General features: G+C 38.6%; 1 protein-coding gene across 6 annotated transcripts in view; it reads right to left on the bottom strand.

The window, feature by feature from the left end:
* il1rapl1a (interleukin 1 receptor accessory protein-like 1a) overlaps nucleotides 1-20,519 on the bottom strand; it is a 192,087-nt gene that overhangs the window by 95,766 nt on the left and 75,802 nt on the right. For all 6 annotated transcript variants that reach the window (XM_075479308.1, XM_075479312.1, XM_075479311.1 and 3 more), the window contains exons 3-5: nucleotides 14,306-14,591; nucleotides 5,709-5,895; nucleotides 4,225-4,378 (exon numbers count right to left, since the gene is read on the bottom strand). In XM_075479308.1, coding sequence (XP_075335423.1) covers nucleotides 4,225-4,378; nucleotides 5,709-5,895; nucleotides 14,306-14,591 — 627 coding nt within the window. The remainder of the gene's footprint in view (nucleotides 1-4,224; nucleotides 4,379-5,708; nucleotides 5,896-14,305; nucleotides 14,592-20,519) is intronic.

Here is a 20,519-nt window from a genome sequence, read left to right as displayed (position 1 = left end):
CCCCAAATACTCTCAAAAGGGTAGAAGGTTAACGTAAATTAGGCAGTTTCTGTCTCTTTTTCCTTTGTGGAAAGAAAATGAAGATCTGGTTTATATCCACATACGTAAACATCCCCCACAGGAATGTTGGTTTTGTCAAAAACCAACATTAAAAAATGCTAATACCACACTGGAATACGCCTCAGAATGGTTTCAGATGAACAAGCTTTCTTTGAATGTGAACAAATCCAATTATATACTTTTCAGAAACAAAAATAAAACTTTTCCTAAGCAGGACTTAAAGCAGCAAATTAATAACATGGAAATTAAACAAGTCTCATGTATGAAATTTCTTGGGATATTGGTCGATGAAAGATTGTCCTGGAGAAACCATATTGAGTATGTATGCAAAAAAATTATGAAGTCTTATGGTATTATCAGAAGAGTCGCTCCCTTAGTTAATCAATCTTGTCTCATGACATTATATTACAGTTTAATTTATCCATATTTAACATATTGTAATATTGCTTGGGGTGCCTCATATTCTTCTTACCTTAACCAGATACTCCTAATTCAGAAAAGATTCCTAAGAATGATTTCAAACTCTACAAATCAGGCGCCATCTGCACCTTTATTCAGTAAATTCAGACTCTTGTCAATTTTTTCTATTAATATGCTTCAAACATCTCTGTTTATGTTTAATTTCATTCATTGTAAACAAGACATTCCAGGCACTTTTCATACGTTCTTCTTGTTATCATCAGATATTCACTCATATTCAGTAAGAGGTCAGAACAATTTTCTTTTACCTCTTTGTAGAACTTCCAGACATAAATGTTTTATCAAATTCCATGGTCCCCAGCTCTGGAACTCCTTAGACAGAAGTCTCAAGCTTTTATCCTCCTACAAAATGTTTAAGTCTAGTTTGGTGAGGTATCTTCTGTCCAGGCAAAATTTCAATTGAAATGAAATTGTGATTTTGTTTTCTCTCTGTATTTTTCCTTGTCTCCTCCTCATTTTTTTCTGCCTTTTCTTTTCTTTTATTGGTTGATTTAATTTAGTGTTTTGTATTTGGGGGGGGGGAATTTATATAAGCCCTTGGGCTTCCTTTCCTCTCCTGCACATTCTTTTGGCCTTTGTATTAATAAATGTATTTTATTGTTTTATCATTGTGCATATTTAAATAAAAAAAAAAAAAAAAAAAAAAAGTTTGAAAACTCTTAATCCACACGGCACTGTGACTGCTACAATGTTAAGAAAACATCATCTGTATCACAGAAAAGTAATTCTTGACAACCAAACTGTTCAGGTACAAAAAAGGTAAAACGGATTTAATTTGTGTCACAAACAATTAAAATACAGCAAGTCCACAGACTTAATAATCCACGGCAAGAGGTGATTATTTCTAAGTGGGATCATGTTTATGCAAATTAAAAGGCAAAGAGTCATTTAAGTGTAATTTTTCCACTGGTGTCACAAAATTCTGCCGAGGTCAATGCCGAAGGGCTAAGGAGAAAATGTCATAAGTGTGCAAGTCCGGGGAAATAATACACATGGGAAAGAAAGAGAGAAAGAAAGAAATTAGAGGAAAGCAAAGATGTCACAAGGAACGGGGAGGAAAAATGGTTTCTTGTGAAATATGGTTGCAGTGACCTTTTAACCGTGGCACCAAACCCAAACTATTTAGGACCTAATGAACCAAGTAGTGGGATAATATCCTGTCTGTGCATGTCCCAGTACATTTCTAAATCAAGATAAGATAAGATATACTTTATTGATCCAAGGCTGGGAAATGTCCGTGCTAGAGCATGAAGCAAAGAGCACAGTGCACTAGAAAAATAAGAGAATAATAAAAATAGTGGCAATTTGAGATAAAAAATGTACACGTAATGTATTGAAAAACAAAAAAAAAATAATGAACAAAATTCTGTACAGTAATGTGCAAATGGACAGTGTATGTAATTAATCAAGGTGAACATGTGTAAAGTGCAGGTATTTTTAAACAGATGAATACTTATTCACTCACTGAGCACCGGTGTGCTCTCTGTTAGACAGAGGTGATCGGAGGTGTCTTATGGCATATGGCAGGAGGGTAAGAATCATGAAAATGCTGATCAGTTTTGAAGACGGTAGTTGTAACAAACCCTAATCTAGTCCATGTACCTAAAATTATTAAACCATGTTGTCGATGAAATGCAACACCTGAGAGATAACAGTGTAATCTTATCTAATAGTAAATGTTGCTCAGGTGAAGGTATGTATCACTGTTTATCTTTGTTAGATAGCAAGCAGTTTGTGAACTGAATTGTAACAGGCTATATATCTCACATTCTTATCGCCCATAATTCACAAGTGATTAACGACAAGTCACAGAACTGAACACCATTTAAAATACTAATCCCGCACTAACAATCTTTCGACGTGGACAATGGATGCACACACACTTGGACACTCAGTGAGTTGGTGAATCCAGTAAAAGAGATTTCATTTGCTTTCTATTTGACAAATACAAGCCAACCTCATGGTAGCTTGGGCAAAAATTCAGTAAACGATGGGAGGATTTAGACATGAAATCGAACAAAAACCCAGATACCCATCATGGGTTATGGCAGTGGGTCAATCCATCCAAATACATTCAAATCTTGAAGCATACTGTAAAGCTTTTGAAAAGCCAACATTATGCAAATAATTTCCTATTTTTTTTCTGGAATACATGCTTTATTATTAAATAAAATCTCACTCAGTTAAGAATAGTGAGGTTTCCAGCTAATTCTTCATCTGAGGCTTACCAAAATTACTCACATGGCAGGTATTAAATATTGATGTATACAAGGAATGGGAAGAAGGCTAAAGTGTTAGCAAGGTGTTTTAAGCACTGCAGAAGCAGTGTCTGCTGGGGTAATAAGTATTCCTTTTGGTAAAGACTTTGCATTTTGCAACTCTGCAAACTTACATGCTTAAAAAAGTCAGAGGAATGGGAAAATACGAAAAGCATACAACACCTTTCTTACATATACTCAAGAAACCATCCTGAGTAGTATAAAGATGCAGAAACTGTAGACTTTTATAGACATTTTCATATCAGTAACTGCTGCACATTAGTGACATATTTGGTTTATTTGCATCTGTCAAGGCACTTGACGGAACATTTTTTATTGGGTGTCAGGTTTGGGGAAAGCTCAGGATGATAAAAGGGTGGGTTGAATGTCATGTAGAGAAAAGACAGTCAGGAAAATCCTGGAAATGGCAGCAACATTCTTTGTTTTATCCTGAGTTTTTGATCAAGAACTCTCCCTCCCTGAGAAGAACTGTTTACTTTATTGCCTTTGTCATCCAACCAAGTGTACTGAAACAATGGACCAAAACATCGGTGGCATGAGCTCAAAATGCCATGAGATTGAATTTGAGAGCGAGGAGATGCAAAAGCAGGACTGGTGTCAAGTTGATGTGAACCCGCAAACAATTGTGCTCGAGTCCACTCACCCATTGCCAGTCTGACAGCCATATGGTGCTCATCTCTCTCCTGGTGCTATTACATACGCAGCACACACTCTAGAAGCCCTAGGACAACTGGCATCTAAGCCCGGGATGCAATCATAAATATTGTATTTTCAATAGTGGTGATTGTGACGCTGCATTATCACTAAGCACAATACAACTGCAATTTTGTTGTTCAGTTTTTATGAAGTGATGCTAAAGGACATAGTATGAAAGAAAGCATAAATAGTATCCATCATTATAGAACACATTATGTTGGACTACTTAAAAGGGTTTAAAAGAAGTAATAAGGAAGGGAAAAAAAGCAGTAGTTTGGGCAGAACACACAAGCTTAAGGCTTTGGACACATTGATTGCAAATATGCCAGGTAAAGAATGGAAGGGAGAGAGAGAAAGAAATGGAAGGAAACAAAGTTAATCTCCTGACCTTGCCCCTGCCTGTTTACCTCTCTGTGTGAAGGCGTTTAGCCTGTAGCCTTAAATATTTCAATGCTGCGTGGCTGACTGGAAAGTGCTGAGCTAGAAGAAGGGATCGGGGCCAGGCCACAGTGTTCAACCTCCACCAACAATTAACACAGCAGCAGGACATCATTGCAGTACTCAGTGGCGTGTCTGCATGTGTATGTATGAGTGTGTGTGTTTGTTACAACCCAATTTTGTCTGCTACTCATTCTTGAGCAACTACTCTCGGTGAAACTTGCAAAATGCTCACACTCATACAAAAACACACTTCTTAGATTCTTCTTACCAGTAACAGTGAGTTCAGTCGTTCTTCTGACGACAAAGCCACCAAACTGGACTTCGCAGGTATAATTTCCAATGTCATCTTCTTTCACTTCTTGGATGGACAAAATGTCTCTCTTCTGGATGATGCTGGCCCTCCACTGCTTTGGACGGCATTCCTGCATTTCAGAGAAAGACAAGCAGGTCAAAACTTCTACTAAACTAAAACATTATAACTGATACAACAGTTGAGATGGCAGATATAAAACAGCTGCCAACAATCAGATGGAAAGATACTGTTGACTGCACATGTCCAGAGATGAATCATAACTGTGAAATTTACAACCTTCACTCTACATCATAATAAATTTCCATTCCTATGATTTCAAGTGATGTGAGCGGAACACAAAAGCTTTAAAAAAACATCACTCAGTGTTAAGGAAGTGGATAAAGGGGTAGGGATGCATCGCTTGCCACCCTGACATAATAATTCTATAAGATGAAATAATAAGTCTTTGCCATTATCCTTCTTATCTGATCAAGATTTATTGCTCTGAACTGAAGATGCTCCATTCAATATTCTACGGAGGCCACAAAGGACGGAGAATTTTATTTACAGCAGTCTCTCCTGGCAAAATAAGTGTGTTTGTTCTGCGTCTGTGTCTGTGTGTGACTAACTGCATGCAGGCTCAATGAGTGTCTCCATGACATGATCCTCTCTCCAGCTCCTTGGTGCTCTGGCAGGGACGATGGCTTGGCGGATTCTATTCCATTATTGCTCCCGGCAACCTTTGAATTCAATCACAGTGGCTACGCAGTGGTCCAAATAACTCTGGGTCCCAGCTCTCCCAGTCATTAACCAGATCATAATTGAATTCTGGAAAAACCTAGAGGTCAAGCCCAGCCAGCTAATCTACTGCTGATCTGCCTGTGATTAGTCTGGCCTGAGTCCTCCATTTTGTTGTCCGCAGGCCATGCCTGACCCGAGAAAGGCAAGAACCCAGGTGAGGGAGGAGTGGGTGCGTGCTGAATAAAGATTAGGGTGCAGAAGCATTTGGAGGGCATCCACTTTTCCCACAGGGCACAGACATGACATTGACACAATTTTTTTTGTCATAGAAGTTTTGTGTTCATTATGACAGCAAATACTGTGGCTGCTCTCTGGGCAGTTCTAGCGAACAATAAGAATTGCGAAGAACACTGCAAAAAATAGTTTAAGCAATTACCTCCATACATAATCTGCTTAAATGATCTGGAACTGTATTTCCAAGACTTGAAAACATAAACAGCCAAAAAAAATTAGATGAAAACAAACCAATGAACCATTGAGAAACATTTCCTGGTTGCATAATCAAAAAGACAGACACCCTCCTTTTTACTTCCCCCCAACAAAAAGGAGCAGTAGTCACATAAAAATTTTACCAGTGATCCTTAAGGCGAGTATACAGATGATACACAAATGTGAATATAAAACGTAATCAAATATTAACAGTCAGTTAGCAGGCTCACCTTGTACCACGTGATGCCAGGCTCTTTACCAGCTTCAACATAGTCATCGATGTCAGGACAGAGGATGTCTTTACTCTTACTGAGCTCAGCCTTCTCAGTTCTTCTCATGTTGGAGTTGTAACATAGGTCTGTGTCATTTTCAGCCACAGTCAGAGACATAGACACCTTCATGCAGTATGTAGAGTTCCTGTTGGTAGAAAACACACGAACGTCAAGGTTAATTGTGATTATCTTATTTGCTCTTAATTTGCTCATTAAAAACCATAATCATATGACACTTTTGCAACACCAACAGTGCTGTTATATTATAGAGACAGTAACCCAGAAAAGACTGTCTCAATTAATTATTTTCACTAAGAAAATGAACAGGTTCTCTTTCTGCATTTATTTCAATACAGTAAGAGGAATTTCGTGGTCACTGCTTTTGATATCCACTTAGTTATTTCTCTTATTTTCAGTTGTTCCTCTGCCTATCTCACCCGACACTGTATTTATGAGTTTAGCAATAATGACATGTTTAGCAGCTTTACTGAGTCAGTTCTGAATGCTCGTGACCACTATTGGATTTATGAGGGGACTCAGTTAATGCTAACCAGAAAAAAGAAAAATGCAGAGATGGTCTCACACGTAGGAGAAAGCTGCTTGATCATCACAATGAGTCAGTCCTCAGCACTCATCACCCCTACTTGTTTCCCAGCAACCATCAACACTCCACCGAGCTATCTACCATTGCTATCTATGAAAGGATAATGATTCCTCCTCTATTCTGTGGATAACATTGGTTTTGTGTGACACAGTGCTATCCCACAGTACCAAGCTCTCCAGTTCTGGCTCGACCACTGAAATTTTACCACACTAGGATGAATGCATGTGGATAGTTTATCTGCTGTAACAGCTTCCACTCTTCTGAGAAGAAAACAAGATTTTACAGTCAGATTGCAAAAACTACTCCCCATTAATTATCATGAGCATTAGTTGAGTCAAGCAATGATGGCACTTAGTCCAGACTTTCATATTCTTGTTAATTCCAGACCTCATCATTAAGGATGACTCTAGCACTTATTAGATAGTTAATGAAAAATAAAAAAAAAACAAGATAACAAAAACAAAACAAAGTATATGGTTACACAAAAAAAATTGAAAGGTTAGACTCAGCTCAAGAAAGTATGATTTTTCCCTGATAAATAAAAAACTGCAATACCAGATCAGTCTGGTTCAAAGGCAGGGAGTGCTTAAAGGAGGGTGGTATCAACTCAGGTCCAGGAGGTTGGTATCAGAGTGAAGGGCAATGTGGGAATGAGTATGATGATAAAGAAGATGAGTGAGGCAGGATGGTTCTGGTTAAGGAAGGATTTGTGATTGGTTGTAGATACTATGGATGTGGGACACTGAGTCAGTGGAGGTGTTGCAAGATAGAACGTATGCGGTCACAAGAGTGGTAGTGAGTAAGCAGAGTTCTCGAGTTTATTAAAGACTTTGTATCTTAAAGGATGCTACTGCAGTATTTGAGTCTGGAGGTAATGAAAGAATGGATCAGAGCATCAGCAACAGCAGCAGTCAGGTCTATATCATGAAAAACAGCACAACTCTGAAGTCTGAACCCTAAAGTCCACATGCTTTCCAATGTATGTCTGACTGTGTTTCTATTTTTCTGTTGCCTGACCAACCCAGGTGGGATCTGAATCGTTCAGGCACTCAGACCAATGGCTGTGAGAAAAGCCATATGGGTTTTCATTTCATTTCATTACAATACATTTAAAGCTGGCCAGATGCTCCCATTCAGTGTAAATGATAGGGTTTCATATGATCTGCTCAGGTTATGGAAGCAATAAGGGAGTCACCTCTCTCATATAAACACACCTCTCAACCCCTGGGGCCATAAAATATAGATGTGGAACACACATGACAACACACACACACACAAACGCACTTAAAAGAAAAATGTGGCCTTCTGTAGCTGTGGAACACTGGTTAGAGATAGAAGTCAGACGGAGATGTAGAATATCTACCATATACCTCCACATAGAGAGGGACCAAAAGTGCATATGAAAACTGTAGGGATAAAACTAAGATGCAAGATATTGCAACAGAGCTCTTGTCTAAAGGGAAAAGAGGGATGAACTGAGAGGTTGTTGGATTAAACTTTTAGACATTTGTCTAAAGAACAAATACACTCATACTACACACTGAGCTCCACATATGTCGGCATCTACAAATGGATGACAGAATAAATCAACATACAATGTTTTTATAAGATATTTATGTCTTTATATATATTGATTACATTAAAAGCACGTAGACCGGAATGGAAGCAGTCCTTAAAGGGATATGCCACCCCCAGGCCAAATTCAGTGTATCCCCGCATTCCCGAGACATAAATAAGTGTGTGGGAGCGTTTTCCTGGCGACCCAGGCATTGTCCGAATCTCACAGCACTGACCACTGCTTGGTTGCGCGTAATACATACATGCTAGCGTCGCCAGTGTCGCCACTCGAAATATTTCGCCCAACGTGAATTAATTTACTTGATTTACCTTCTAATTACTGTGTGAGTGGTGTACTTTCACATCGAGTGCAAATGACTGTGTAAATCTACACGCAAGGCTTGGTTTGCTCATGTCGGTTTGGGAACTAGTTTCCAGTGCGGAAAACACAGCCGAAGCACACTCCCCGCTACGTCATTGGGAATCCAACCCCCCCTGGCTGCTTCACGCTGGTTTGTTTGAGGAAGTCGGGGGTGGGGGTGTCTCAAGTATGCAGTTATGTTAGAAGTTGCTAAGAAACTGATTTTCCTTAAAAGAGTCGATTTTAAATTACCAGTTTGATTGATTGAAAAAAGTTGATGGTTAGCCCATTGAGAAAGGACTGTTCCGGGGGACAAATTTTTGGGAGGCATAAAAGAATTGCCTGAAGCACACTGGGCAACTACCAGGTAATAGATGTAACAACTAAAGCATAAATCATAATTATATAAAACAGGCATTGGGGAGCTAAATTGCAAAAGGAAGTCAATTCACCTAAAAAAAAAAGTAAAAAATAACACACCAACACAGAACACATTCTGTTCATATCCACCACTTCAGTGTTAACACAATGCAGCACCTGAACACAAAGACTAGCCTTGTCCATGGTCCTGAAACTCGGATATAACATTAAAGCAGCAGTCACAGGATTAGTGCTAATAATTTTCCCAATTCTGTTATTGCTTTACATTTATATAAGAGTTAAACAATAAAATAATCTGAAGTAACAAACAGATTTGATAGTGACATATGAGGTGCTTAGATCTAGTCAAACTGTCAGGGCCAGTCTGATCCAAGATTGTTGCTACTGGTTGATTTAGGCTTTTTGAGTGAGGTTTTCTTCTTCTTCTTTTTAGTACAACTTCATTGCAACTATGAAATATGTTTTTAATGGTAATGCTGAAAATAAAATTAATGAAAAGTCTTGGCCAATTTTAAGGAACATTCGTGTTATGCTCATTCATTGTTTTATTTAAATTTGTTATTGCACTCTTCTACATATAATGCTATTTGAAATTAAAGATAGCATGCTCTGTTCTTGCCCTGTCTGCGACAATGAGAAAGAGATAAGTTGACAAGCAGTACCTCGATAACACCACAGATGATAAACTTTAATTGACTAACTTTTACTCAAAGTACATTTTAAAGTCTGTCTGTCTTTATTTATTTATTTTTTTATATCCTTGACAAGGCCACTACGATCAAGACAAATATGTTTTATCACAGGAAAAGGCAATCATTTGGATTTCAGAATGTATTGATTTGCACTGACTCTACCTCCAAGGAGAAGTGAAGGTCAAATCATGCCAGCAAAATTTCCCAGCATAAAAGAGACACTGGATCCCCTCACTGTAGGGATAAAGGGCTTATTTTTAATTTTCTAAGATTTGCTATTAATCTGTAAATGCACATGAAGACAAATTCAAAGACATAATGGGAAGATGATCAACAAGGTCCTGTCATGGTCATGAACCTGAGCTAATAAAGTCCCCAGGGAGCCAAAAAGGAGACATCTCTTCATCTTGAATATTCAGAGTAGGTACCGTGTAGCATTGTGGGAAGGTATAGGTGGTCTGCTTGATTGACGGACAGACGGGGTTCCATGCACAGTCCTACAGTGTCTTTCACATCTCAAAGTCTAATTGAGAGTACTTGCTTTGGATATTAGTCAGCTCACGCCGGTAGCTGTTATTCTCCACACATTATCATCCAACATGTGGGATAATGTAATCATGGAAAATAAGTGTGCATAGTTTCACCCACTCCAGACCACTGACTCATTAGCAGAATTTTCATGAAATAATCTATCAGGTGAAACAGTGGGACTGACAGTGACAGAATGAGGAAGAGAGGAAGAAAGATTGATGAATCTGAAGAAGATTTACAGACAGAATGTGAGATGATATGCTGAGAGAAGATAAGTGGCAAAAAGAGCAAAGGAATAAAAGAGAAAGTCACAGAAGGCACACGGAGATTGCTATGTAAATGAAGTCACCTTCACATAAAAACTTGCAATTAGACTTGAATTTCAGACAGAGAAGGGCAAAAATAAGCATTTACACACAAAATTCACACACAGTACATGCACAGCAATACAGACACACGATTTGATGGATCCGTGTGCCTTTCTGTCTCTCACTGGGCTCCAATGAAAAGTCCTAAATCCTAAATCGGACACATTTACAAACATTTAAAGACTGTACACTACACACCCATGCTAAATATAACAAGCCCTCAGGAGATATTAGGATAGCGAAAAATTGTTGTTGTGTTGCCTTTAGACACACTCAATTTGAAATTAAACAACTTCTATGTCTAAGGTACTCTCTGTCAACTTTGATTTTACAGTGTTTACATCAAGATCAAATTGAATTATTACATAGTGAAAATCGCTGTAGCATAAATTTCAGTCATCAGCCTCACCTCTAAATAGTGCATCACCATAAATGGCTCCGAATTTGTGGAATACATGCAGCTCTTGCTGACTCCAGAAAACACAAGCAGCCAACCGTGACCAATTGTTCATTGGTCAAATGTATTCATTTATGTATAACTCTAATCCTTGGGAGGGGATTTTACTTCTGCTGGTGTACTATAACGTACATTCCAGGTCCAACTTGACCTCTAGTCCTTTAATTTAACCACTCTTACAAAAGTTTAATCGTCAGGATCCTGTCATTTAACAGGTACTGAGTATCTCAACAACTTCTTTGGAAACCATTTAAGCAGCTAAAGACTTAAACGTGTCATCTGGATGTGACTGTATGTGCCTCAGTTTAATGGGTATATTTAGTATTTGGGTATATTTTTGCTTTGGATTAGCTTAAAATACTGCACTTAGAAAAAGCAGTTCAATCTATTTATGCGCAGACACACGAAAAGTGTTCTGTTAGTTGTGTTTGTTATCTTAATACTAGGCTTGTATAGAAAAATAAAACTTTTGCTCAAGTCACATAGGGACGATCCGTTTCCTCACATCTGACTTCATTCCTGGGTGTATGAGTTATATCCCCAACGTCTTTGTCTTTGGTGACTTTGGTTTTCCTACACTGTTAAACTCACCACTTTCACAACCTTGTCATCAGTACTCTGGCTCAACGGTCTTCTTGACACTGCTCTTGAAATCAAATCAGCCCTTGATTCTTATTCTTTAAAATTCACTGCCTTTCCGCCTTTCAGGCTACCATTTTGTCAACATTCTCCTCCCCTTTTATATTTAATCTAAACTGAAGTCCCTATCAGTCATCTACAAACTAAAATCAGCCATATAAAAACTTAAATCTTTATCCAGATATAATCGCTAAATCAATCACAATCTGCTAAATTCTTAGATAGCTGAAACTCAAAATGTAAAATCATCTGGCAGAGCTAGTTAGTGTTATGTATTTCTATAAAAATGGCCACAGTAATTCTTCCTCAGGCTTAGATTTGAGAGGTTTATTTATGTTGATTTGGCCACTGTGAGAAGCACTGAGAAACACTCTCCGTTTGCACACACACAACTCAAATGTCAAGTCAGTGTGTGGTGGTGGCAGCCTGATGAATGCATTGTTTGGGCATGCTATCACAGGTCAGAATGACAGGGCGGAGATGTTTGCAGAGAGTTCAAAAACACAAGAGAAGCAATGGTAAAAAAAAAAAAAAGAAAAAATGCATTTCTTTTATGGCTGAAAATCGCTTCTGTAAAACTAAATAACTTGGTAAATTGTTTGGCCACCTTGTGCTGATGTACAAATAATACAAATCTCTGTAAACTTAAGGGACTAAATACTCTTGTTAAAGATACCCCACCCACTTGGTGTGACGATTGTGGTGGAAAGTACTCTGCCATAGATTGCCCAACGCCTCTAAGAGGTGTTCAACTGGCTGTGAAGGGCATATTCAAACCTTTTTTTTACTTTCATCAAAGCATTCAGTGACCCCTCGTGCCCTTTGAATGAGGGCATTGTCATCATGGAGAAAACCACTTCCATTAGGATAGAAAAGTTTCATCTTGAGATAAAGGTGACCCCGCAGAAAACTTTCTATTGATTTTGTAGTGACCCTCACCTCAAAGGGAACAAGTGAACCCGGACCATGCCAGAAAAAGTCTCCCCTCAGCATAACAGAACCACCATATCTCCTCAATGTGGGGATCAAGGGTTTGAGTTTGTCATTTATTTCATCATCGATCTGTATTTGAATCGTCATTCAAATATAACCATTGGACATAACAGCGAGCTACTGCAAAAAAGTTTGTGAAACAATTGCTTTTCATATGTAGTTCACTTTCTTTGCTGTATATCAAATGTATAGTTTACTATCATGATAGTGCTACATCAAGTTGTCCCGTAGTAGACATACTATTTTATCTTTGTTTTACTATATCAGTTGATAATAAACAACAGAGATTTTACCAGTATTCAAAGCCTAAAAATAAAAGGAAAATACTTTAATGATATCTCCTCTAGCTCCATTAAACACATAGTCAGAGAAAAGCAAATCATCTATGGCAACACTACATAAACAGACACAAATGCCATTAAATATACTGAACGGGGTCTCCAACTAATTTACAGTGAAATAACATTTGCAAATAAAGACAAATACTGTGTATGCATTCTTAAATATAGCAGTATCAGTGGCGGATGCTTATAAAAGTATATGGTAATATTGAGGTTCTCTTCGGTAAATCGTTCAGGCTTAATGCTTGGAAAATCGAATATCAAATATCAAATGCACAAGTCCTGCCATAAGGATTACCTTTATAAACGTAATTCTTCAACATGTTATCAAGGTGTTTTTTCAGTCCTATGGACAAATGTTTATCATATTTGTTAGTGGTGGAGGTGGACCCAAATCCAAACAAAAAAAAGAGGAAGGTGGATAAGAACTAAATAGACTTTTGTTTCAAATGACCTAACCTAAACGTATGATGTTGCAGTTGTAGGAAAACCGAAACAAGAAGGGACGAACAGGAGTGAACAAACACCGGCAGAAACAATGATGATGATCTGGCACTGAACAAAGAAAACCCGATAGTACATTTACAATGAGGTAACACACCTAGAAATCCTAAAAAGACAAACAAAGAGCATAACAAAAAAACAACTCAGAAACCATGGGTGATATTAATTTAGATTCTACACTACTCAATAAGAATGACATGGTAACACAGGTGTAAAATCTTATCTCATGATAACATGTTCTGAATACCAGCACTCACAGACGGATAGTCCTGTTTAATAAGTGGCTGTGTTGTCCCTGTATTCTGTACATATAATATTCATACATATCCACCAATACCAACCAGGCTTATCATAACACCTGAAATGTCATTGTTTTTTCTAAATGAAGATCTATAGCATATATTGAATGAAATATGAGGAGGGCCAAGAAAAGACTCCTCTGTTTGCCTGCAGAGAGTTTTTGGGGAGAGGGTTTGGTTCACATGCGGCAATGCGTGACTTAAAAGCTTTCTCCCTAACAGAAAGAAAATTGATTTCAGCTCAGAGGCAAATCTCTTGCAGTGTTCTGATTAGGGTATCTTAGAAGTTTGAAATCCCCCCAGCTCAACACAAGCAGACTGGGAAACACAGAGCTGGGGGCACTTTTTTTTTACAAGTGCAGTGTTGCACAAAATGACATTTTTCCCCTCAATTTCAAATACAACATTTGAATAAGAGCAAAGACTTGTTAGAAGAAACTGTCAATAATGGGAGGCAATATTAATTTAGAGGGAGACAAAGCTGGAAAGTGTTTGTTCCAGATTAATGCCTCAGAGTGCAATAATCACATGCAGCACGGACTGGGGTATCATTGCCCCAAAATACACTGAATGCTCTCTGCCTCTCGTGGTTTTTATGAGGCCTTTAACAGAGAAAATTACATTCTCTGTGAAATGAAGATCTGCTGTGAGATAAGCTCTTCATTGAGGGATACTTTTCCCTGTAAAGAGTAATAAGTCGCTGTCACATGACCGTGCATCTTGTTGTTGGTCTTTAGGCTGAAATTCTGGAGTTAAGAATGAGTGGGAAAAAACTGTGAGAAACTGCCCCATAAATATGTATGCATATAAACTGAAATGATAGTTTACCTTAATACACAGGAATAGAGGCCCACGTCTTGAAGGTCAGCAGGTCTGAACCAGATGGCGTCTTCCTCCTTGCTCATGCGCACCCCGTCAAAGGAAATTGGCTCCTCAAAGTCGCTGTGGCCGAGGCCAGAGCTGCGGTACCACATGAGGCTGAGGCCCACACTCTGTGCCTGGCTGTAGTTGGCCCGGATGTAACCATAAAACAGAGCACACTTAAGCCGCACCGGCTCACCCTGAAGCACCCGGTACTTTAGGTAGTCCACTGACCAATCCGTGCAGCCGTCCACTACAGGGGAAACACAAGGAGAAAGAAACACACATTTATCAACATACTGAAATAGTGGAAGAATGAAATAATCTTGCACAAAATTGAACAAAGCTATGCATTTGAGCACACACAGAAGTGGTTGCAGTGTGACAACGCATACAAAGAAAACTTATATTTTAATTTAAAATGCACAATAGCACAGCAATGCTATTCATTCTCATATCATTATGAAAGATCAAATGAGGGTGAAGATTACTAGTTCATAAACAACCAACATTAAATTCCCTTTTTTTTTTTATTGGAAGATACTCCCTAAAATACTGAGCCAAGCTGAGCCAAACCAAGATTAAAAGGTAATTTGTTTCATGGTGTGGACCAAAAAAAATATCTTCTTTATGTTTTTTTACTCCATAGAGTGTGAGCGCTTTTTGCAATTTTACTGTGTAATGAAGGTGCTTGACACATCTTGTCCCATCTCCTGCTATTCCGACGTTGCCCGTTCATTCAAGGTATGTGCAACCCTGGCTTCTGCAGAGACAGCGTACACACTGGTGAGAAATATATTCAAACACGAAACCACTGTGACATCTGGGAATTAACCGTAAAATATCTTCAAAAATGATGCCAGGCATCGTCAAATACTGCAGATTTACCACAGCTCTGTGCAAGGCTACTTCATTGATGGGAATATGCCACAAGCTGTATCAAGCGAGATGTGCTCCTTAGCCTTTGTCCAACAGTTTTACAGCCCAGCAGTCATTCACAAAATGGTTTAACCGACATGTCTGACTTGGGTACTGTGTATATAACAGTGAAAAGATAAAGCCTGTGTAATGACACATACCACATGCAACACAAATGAAAACAATATCTCCTCCGACTGATGTGTGAAATGTATAGTCATACTTCAGTTGCTACAACTTAACAAGGTGGAGAAGTAAAGGATGTGAGCCTAAGGGCGAAGTCTTAAAAGACATTTGACAAAAATCAAATCTCAAAGCCCCTCAGGCATAGTGGTTCTGTTCTTGTTCAAGCAAGCAGATCTCTTTCATGTCTCAAGCCACTGGATTTTAACCTATGGCAAGCTATAAGTCTCTGACTAATTAGCTTACATTTGTTTATCCAGCAGGTGTATATTCGAGAATGTGCATGTGTAACCAGAGAGAGGGAGACAGCAGTGATGGTGTGGTGAGATAAAGTAATACGAATCCTGCTGTGTGCCAGTCTGTGAGTGATACGGAGCCTCACAGGGACAGCTATGCTTGTAATTAATACTCTTAATTACCAGGGAGGTAATGTGTGTCTCTCTGTGTGAGTGTGTTTTCATGAGTGTGCATTCCCTATACGAATGGTTGTCTGCCTAATTATGTCAGTAATCATCAGTAGGCTTCGCCACAAATGTGTGTGCACTTACACTCGCATGCATGTGAGAGAAACAGAAAGTCTGTGTGCTTGAGCGGGCATGATAACGTGTGAAAAAATGCTCAAATGATCATCCTTAGTACTGAGACCAGGGCCCTATGGATGCCAAAAGCAATGAATGTACTCATATGTGTTCACTCCTCGCTGCTTTAAACCCGTTGTGCTTCTAAAACTAAAGCTTTTATACTGTTTTATTGATAATATTACTTAAAATAAAAAAAAATAAAAAATAAAAAAACACATGTTGTTACTATTTAATGTGAACAAAAAAGAATAGAATCCTCTGATAAACACTGAACCACAGACCACTATCGCTCCTCTAATATTGAGCTGAATTTCTATGGAGGGCAGCAGGTAAGTCCTCTGCATATCAATCTGCTAATCAGCCAGAACAGCAGGGGCTTCATTCTTCTTTTACTTTATTCACCCTCTACGCCTCTAATGGATATGACCTCTGTGTTGTGCTGGCAATCTCCCCTTCTGCCCTCTCTGCCACAACAAAATCTGTTTATCCTAATGAGCTTCTCTCCTTGTTCACGACTCAATCGTTTCACTCAGCAGCAGCACACCTGTCCATTGCCTTCACCATGCAGACTTACAGACATGTGCTGTCAAACAAAGAAAAAACTCCACACGCACCAAAATCGGTAAACATGTAAACACACACAGAAATACGTAGACCCTTCATTCCTTTCAGACGTCCCAAGGGGAGTTGTCTAACGCAGTGGCCTTTTGTGGGTGAAACCATATTTACGTCTGCGACTCAAAACGGTTTCATCAACTCAATTAGAGGCTGACATTTCCCACATCCCCATGCTTGGCTGGAAAATCAATGATTCCCGCTGGAGGAATACTGCAGTCCCCACCTTTCACTCCCTCTCTGCTGACAGCTCACATATAACTACACACACACATAGGATCTCTCCGCTTTCCACCCTGCACTTCTGGGACATCAAGGATTTGTGGTGATTCTGCTCAGCCACTCTTCAACAAGCTTGTACTGTGAAGGATGTTTCCATATGGACACATTCCCACATGGCTGTCAGTCTTCCGGATTTTACTGCAGCACTGCAACTGCAGCGCTCCCCGACTTGCTATTGTTACTCTAAAGCTGCTACGTCACATGATGTATAGGGTATAGGTACAGTATAGCTGGTGCAAAAAAAACCAAGGTGGGAATGTCAAGCTACAGGATATGTGCATGGGGGTCTCACAGAAACCTTATTACATTCTGCATCAGGGCAGACCTGTCCGTCTTTGTGTGACACTAAACCAAGCCAATAAATACAGGCCCCTGAGCTTGAATAAATTTATCCTCATACACACTTTTGGAGTCACACAAACAAACAAACACATACTCACAACATACCGACCTCCAATCACAGAGTGGGCTATATGTCACCTGAGTCAACTCCTGCTTTTCTTTCCTTCATTTACCATATTCCTGTGCTCCTTCTGCAACATTATGTTTCTCCAGTGTGCTTTCTACTTAAATGCTTCCCCTCGCTCTTGTGATGCCCTCGGTAGTCAGCCTCTCCTCGCTCACCACTACCTGCTCCCCTAATGAAGTGTAATTATCAGATGCTGGGTGGGCGGCAGGGTTCTCGCGGGCCGAGAAGACATTCAATGATCTATATGTGGATACAGATACTTAATAACTTTCTGTCTCTCTCATTCTCTTTTTCTTTTCCTCAGTTGCCACCCACTCCACTGTTTGCACTGTGACTCCATCTTCATTCCCCTATCCATACAACTAATCTTGCTGGCGTATAATTTCCTCTTCTGTTGACTTTTTTTTCCAAGTTTATCTTTGGAATAATAACGAGCAGTTCCTTATTAGTCCGCTATTGTGCGAAATTAATTTACATTTGGATCAGATTATACCCTTACAGAATAAGCAGTTAATGCAATCGCAAAGGAATGAGCATCGTTGTCCACAATAGAAATTCAGGTCTTGGTAATGACTAATCCCTCTTTTGTATTCTGCCTCTATAAGTGTTGGCCTGATACATGCTGACCTCTGAAGATAAATGTTCAGAATCTATAGTAAATGACTCACCGAATAAGGTAGTAAGCTTGGGATAAAGTAAAGAATACCCCCTTAAACCTTTGGCTAATTATCAGAGTCTCCTCTGTGTGTACCTTAGTACTGCAAGTCCTCTACACAGATAATGGGATATCTGATGAGCATTCTCACATTAGTCTTCAAAATGGACTAATTTACCAATCGCTTTGCTCTGTTTGGCTTGTTGATAGTCGATCTTCTTTATGTATCTTTCTTTAGTTTAGCTTCAAGATCATTCAATCAAAGACTGACACCATTTGCAACAACTGCAGATCTACACCCACCTATTCCAAGATAACAGTTACACTTGGTGTCACCGTGCCTTGAAATCAGAACATTTCTTACTGTTCTTACTGACTTCTGAGTAGTGGTGAAATAAGCTTTCAAAGAAGCTAGTGTAGTGTAGTGGTTCCTGGAGTAGTAGGTTTACTCTACGACTCTAATTTTTTAAGGCCTGTAAAAATGAATGATTGCTTTGTCTTATAAAGTTCCCTCAAAATAGATCTGCAGTATTTCTACATTGCAACTTCAGTTCTGTTGGTTGAAATCAACAGCACCCATAGAAGAGGTGGAGATGTTGGGTTCACTTCTGGCTCACAGACTAAAGGCTTATTTACTTTTATTTTGAGTGAACTGGCATTTATTTATTAGTTCATCCACACGTGAAAACTAGACAATTATTCTGTCACCTTGACTGTTGATGGGTCATTGATTCTGACAAACAGTCTTTTGTTTAGATGGTTCATTTCATCTTTCCTATCAGTTACACAATATTCTGAAGGCCATATTTTGTCTCTTTCTAAATTTATGGAAAATCAACATGGTAGGTGAACTTAAGAGACTAGAAGTGCGCATGACACCACATAAGTCACTGGCCCACAGTAACTCTAACCCATCATGCTGTCAAGTTGAGTCCTCTGCTTATACCTATTATAGTGTGCACATGGACAAGTCTGCTTGGACACAACTAATTTCTGAGTGTATGTACAGATTGAAAGAAAAGTAAGAGTGTTGAGTTGAGTTAATCAATGCAGACCGAAAAATAATTGGATATGCCATGCATACTTGCAGGTTTAATCCTGTACTATCGTAACTGGATTGAAACTATGACATAGAAAGATATTCAGATGATAATACTGCTGATATCAAAGCCACGAAAAATCATGTCTGATTTGGAAAAACGTGTTAAAAAATGTGTCAAGACAGACGTAGGGAATAAATCAAGACTTACATGCATGTAAAATATTTGTGACAGCATTCTAATACAATGGTATAATTGCACTCAATTGGGGGAGTAGTGCTAGAAATGGTTTATCCTGGTGTATCCTAAATCTTAATATCTATATCGACAGTTTTGGACGGAGATGCATGCTAATTAAAATTTTATTGAAACTTGTGCATTTAGATGGAAGAGACGTTTATTTGAAAAAAATGTTTATTTATAGCAAGTAGTTAGATATGGATGAGAGGATTCTGGAGGGAGAATTAATCCTCCCATAAATGCAGTGATGAAAATAAGATATAAAAAAAATAAATGCACATAGAGTGGGAAACACTCATGCTGGAGGGATGGCATACTGCAAGTGAATTAGCAGATTACTCGCAAGGAAATTTCTGGTTACCGTGAAACTTTTCCACTGTACTCCTGCAAGAAAATGATATGATGTGGCAACAGCTGTGAGTTTGTAAATTACTGTGAAAGAACTGATGCCAACCCTCTAGCCGGTGATCTGCCAGACACAGCACAATGCTCTATTAATTTATCTTTATCTAATGGTGGTTCTAGGTTTTCTTCTGTGCCACAAAACATAGTATTTTGCCAATTAAAAGAATTACTTATGTTGCCAATTGTACAGTACAATCAGTTTAAAAATATTTATATTAACTGATTCTGTTCAGAATGTGTACGACAGGTGTCAGAAACCCTTCAAGCTGAAATACTGCTGCAGGAATCAGTATAATACAAATGTAATAAAAATATGTACAGAATGAGGGAAATAAGCCTAAACATAATTTGGATTCATTGTCGGTTATCCACAACACAAGATCAGACCTTGAAATAGTAAAGCAGTTAGAACTATTTTTTTTTTGTTCTAGTTTATTTCTGTGTTTGGTTTAATAAGACTTGACAAAGGCTGGATTGACATATTAACCCTTGACTGCATGTCATCTGAAAAATCACAAAACACTTTGATCTATCAATGTACTGAATCAAAACCTCCATTCTGTATATTTTTGGAAACCAAAACACAAGTGACATACACAACCCTGAAAAGACAAAATCTTTCAATAATTTTGATACTCTTAAAATCTGAAATGTTTCAAATTGTGTCACACAGCCCTGCGTTTATTATAAGCTACTTTTTATTTATCTATGATTATGTCTGTGGGAAGACTGAGCTGATCAATTCCATTATGATATATTTTCTAAATTCTAAAAGACAGCAAAAACTCCAGCT

Source organism: Odontesthes bonariensis, chromosome 12, assembly GCF_027942865.1.
Source record: "Odontesthes bonariensis isolate fOdoBon6 chromosome 12, fOdoBon6.hap1, whole genome shotgun sequence".
In the NCBI taxonomy this organism is placed as follows: domain Eukaryota; kingdom Metazoa; phylum Chordata; class Actinopteri; order Atheriniformes; family Atherinopsidae; genus Odontesthes; species Odontesthes bonariensis.
Note: the sequence above shows the minus strand (reverse complement) of the source record. Positions and strands in the feature narration are given on the sequence as shown.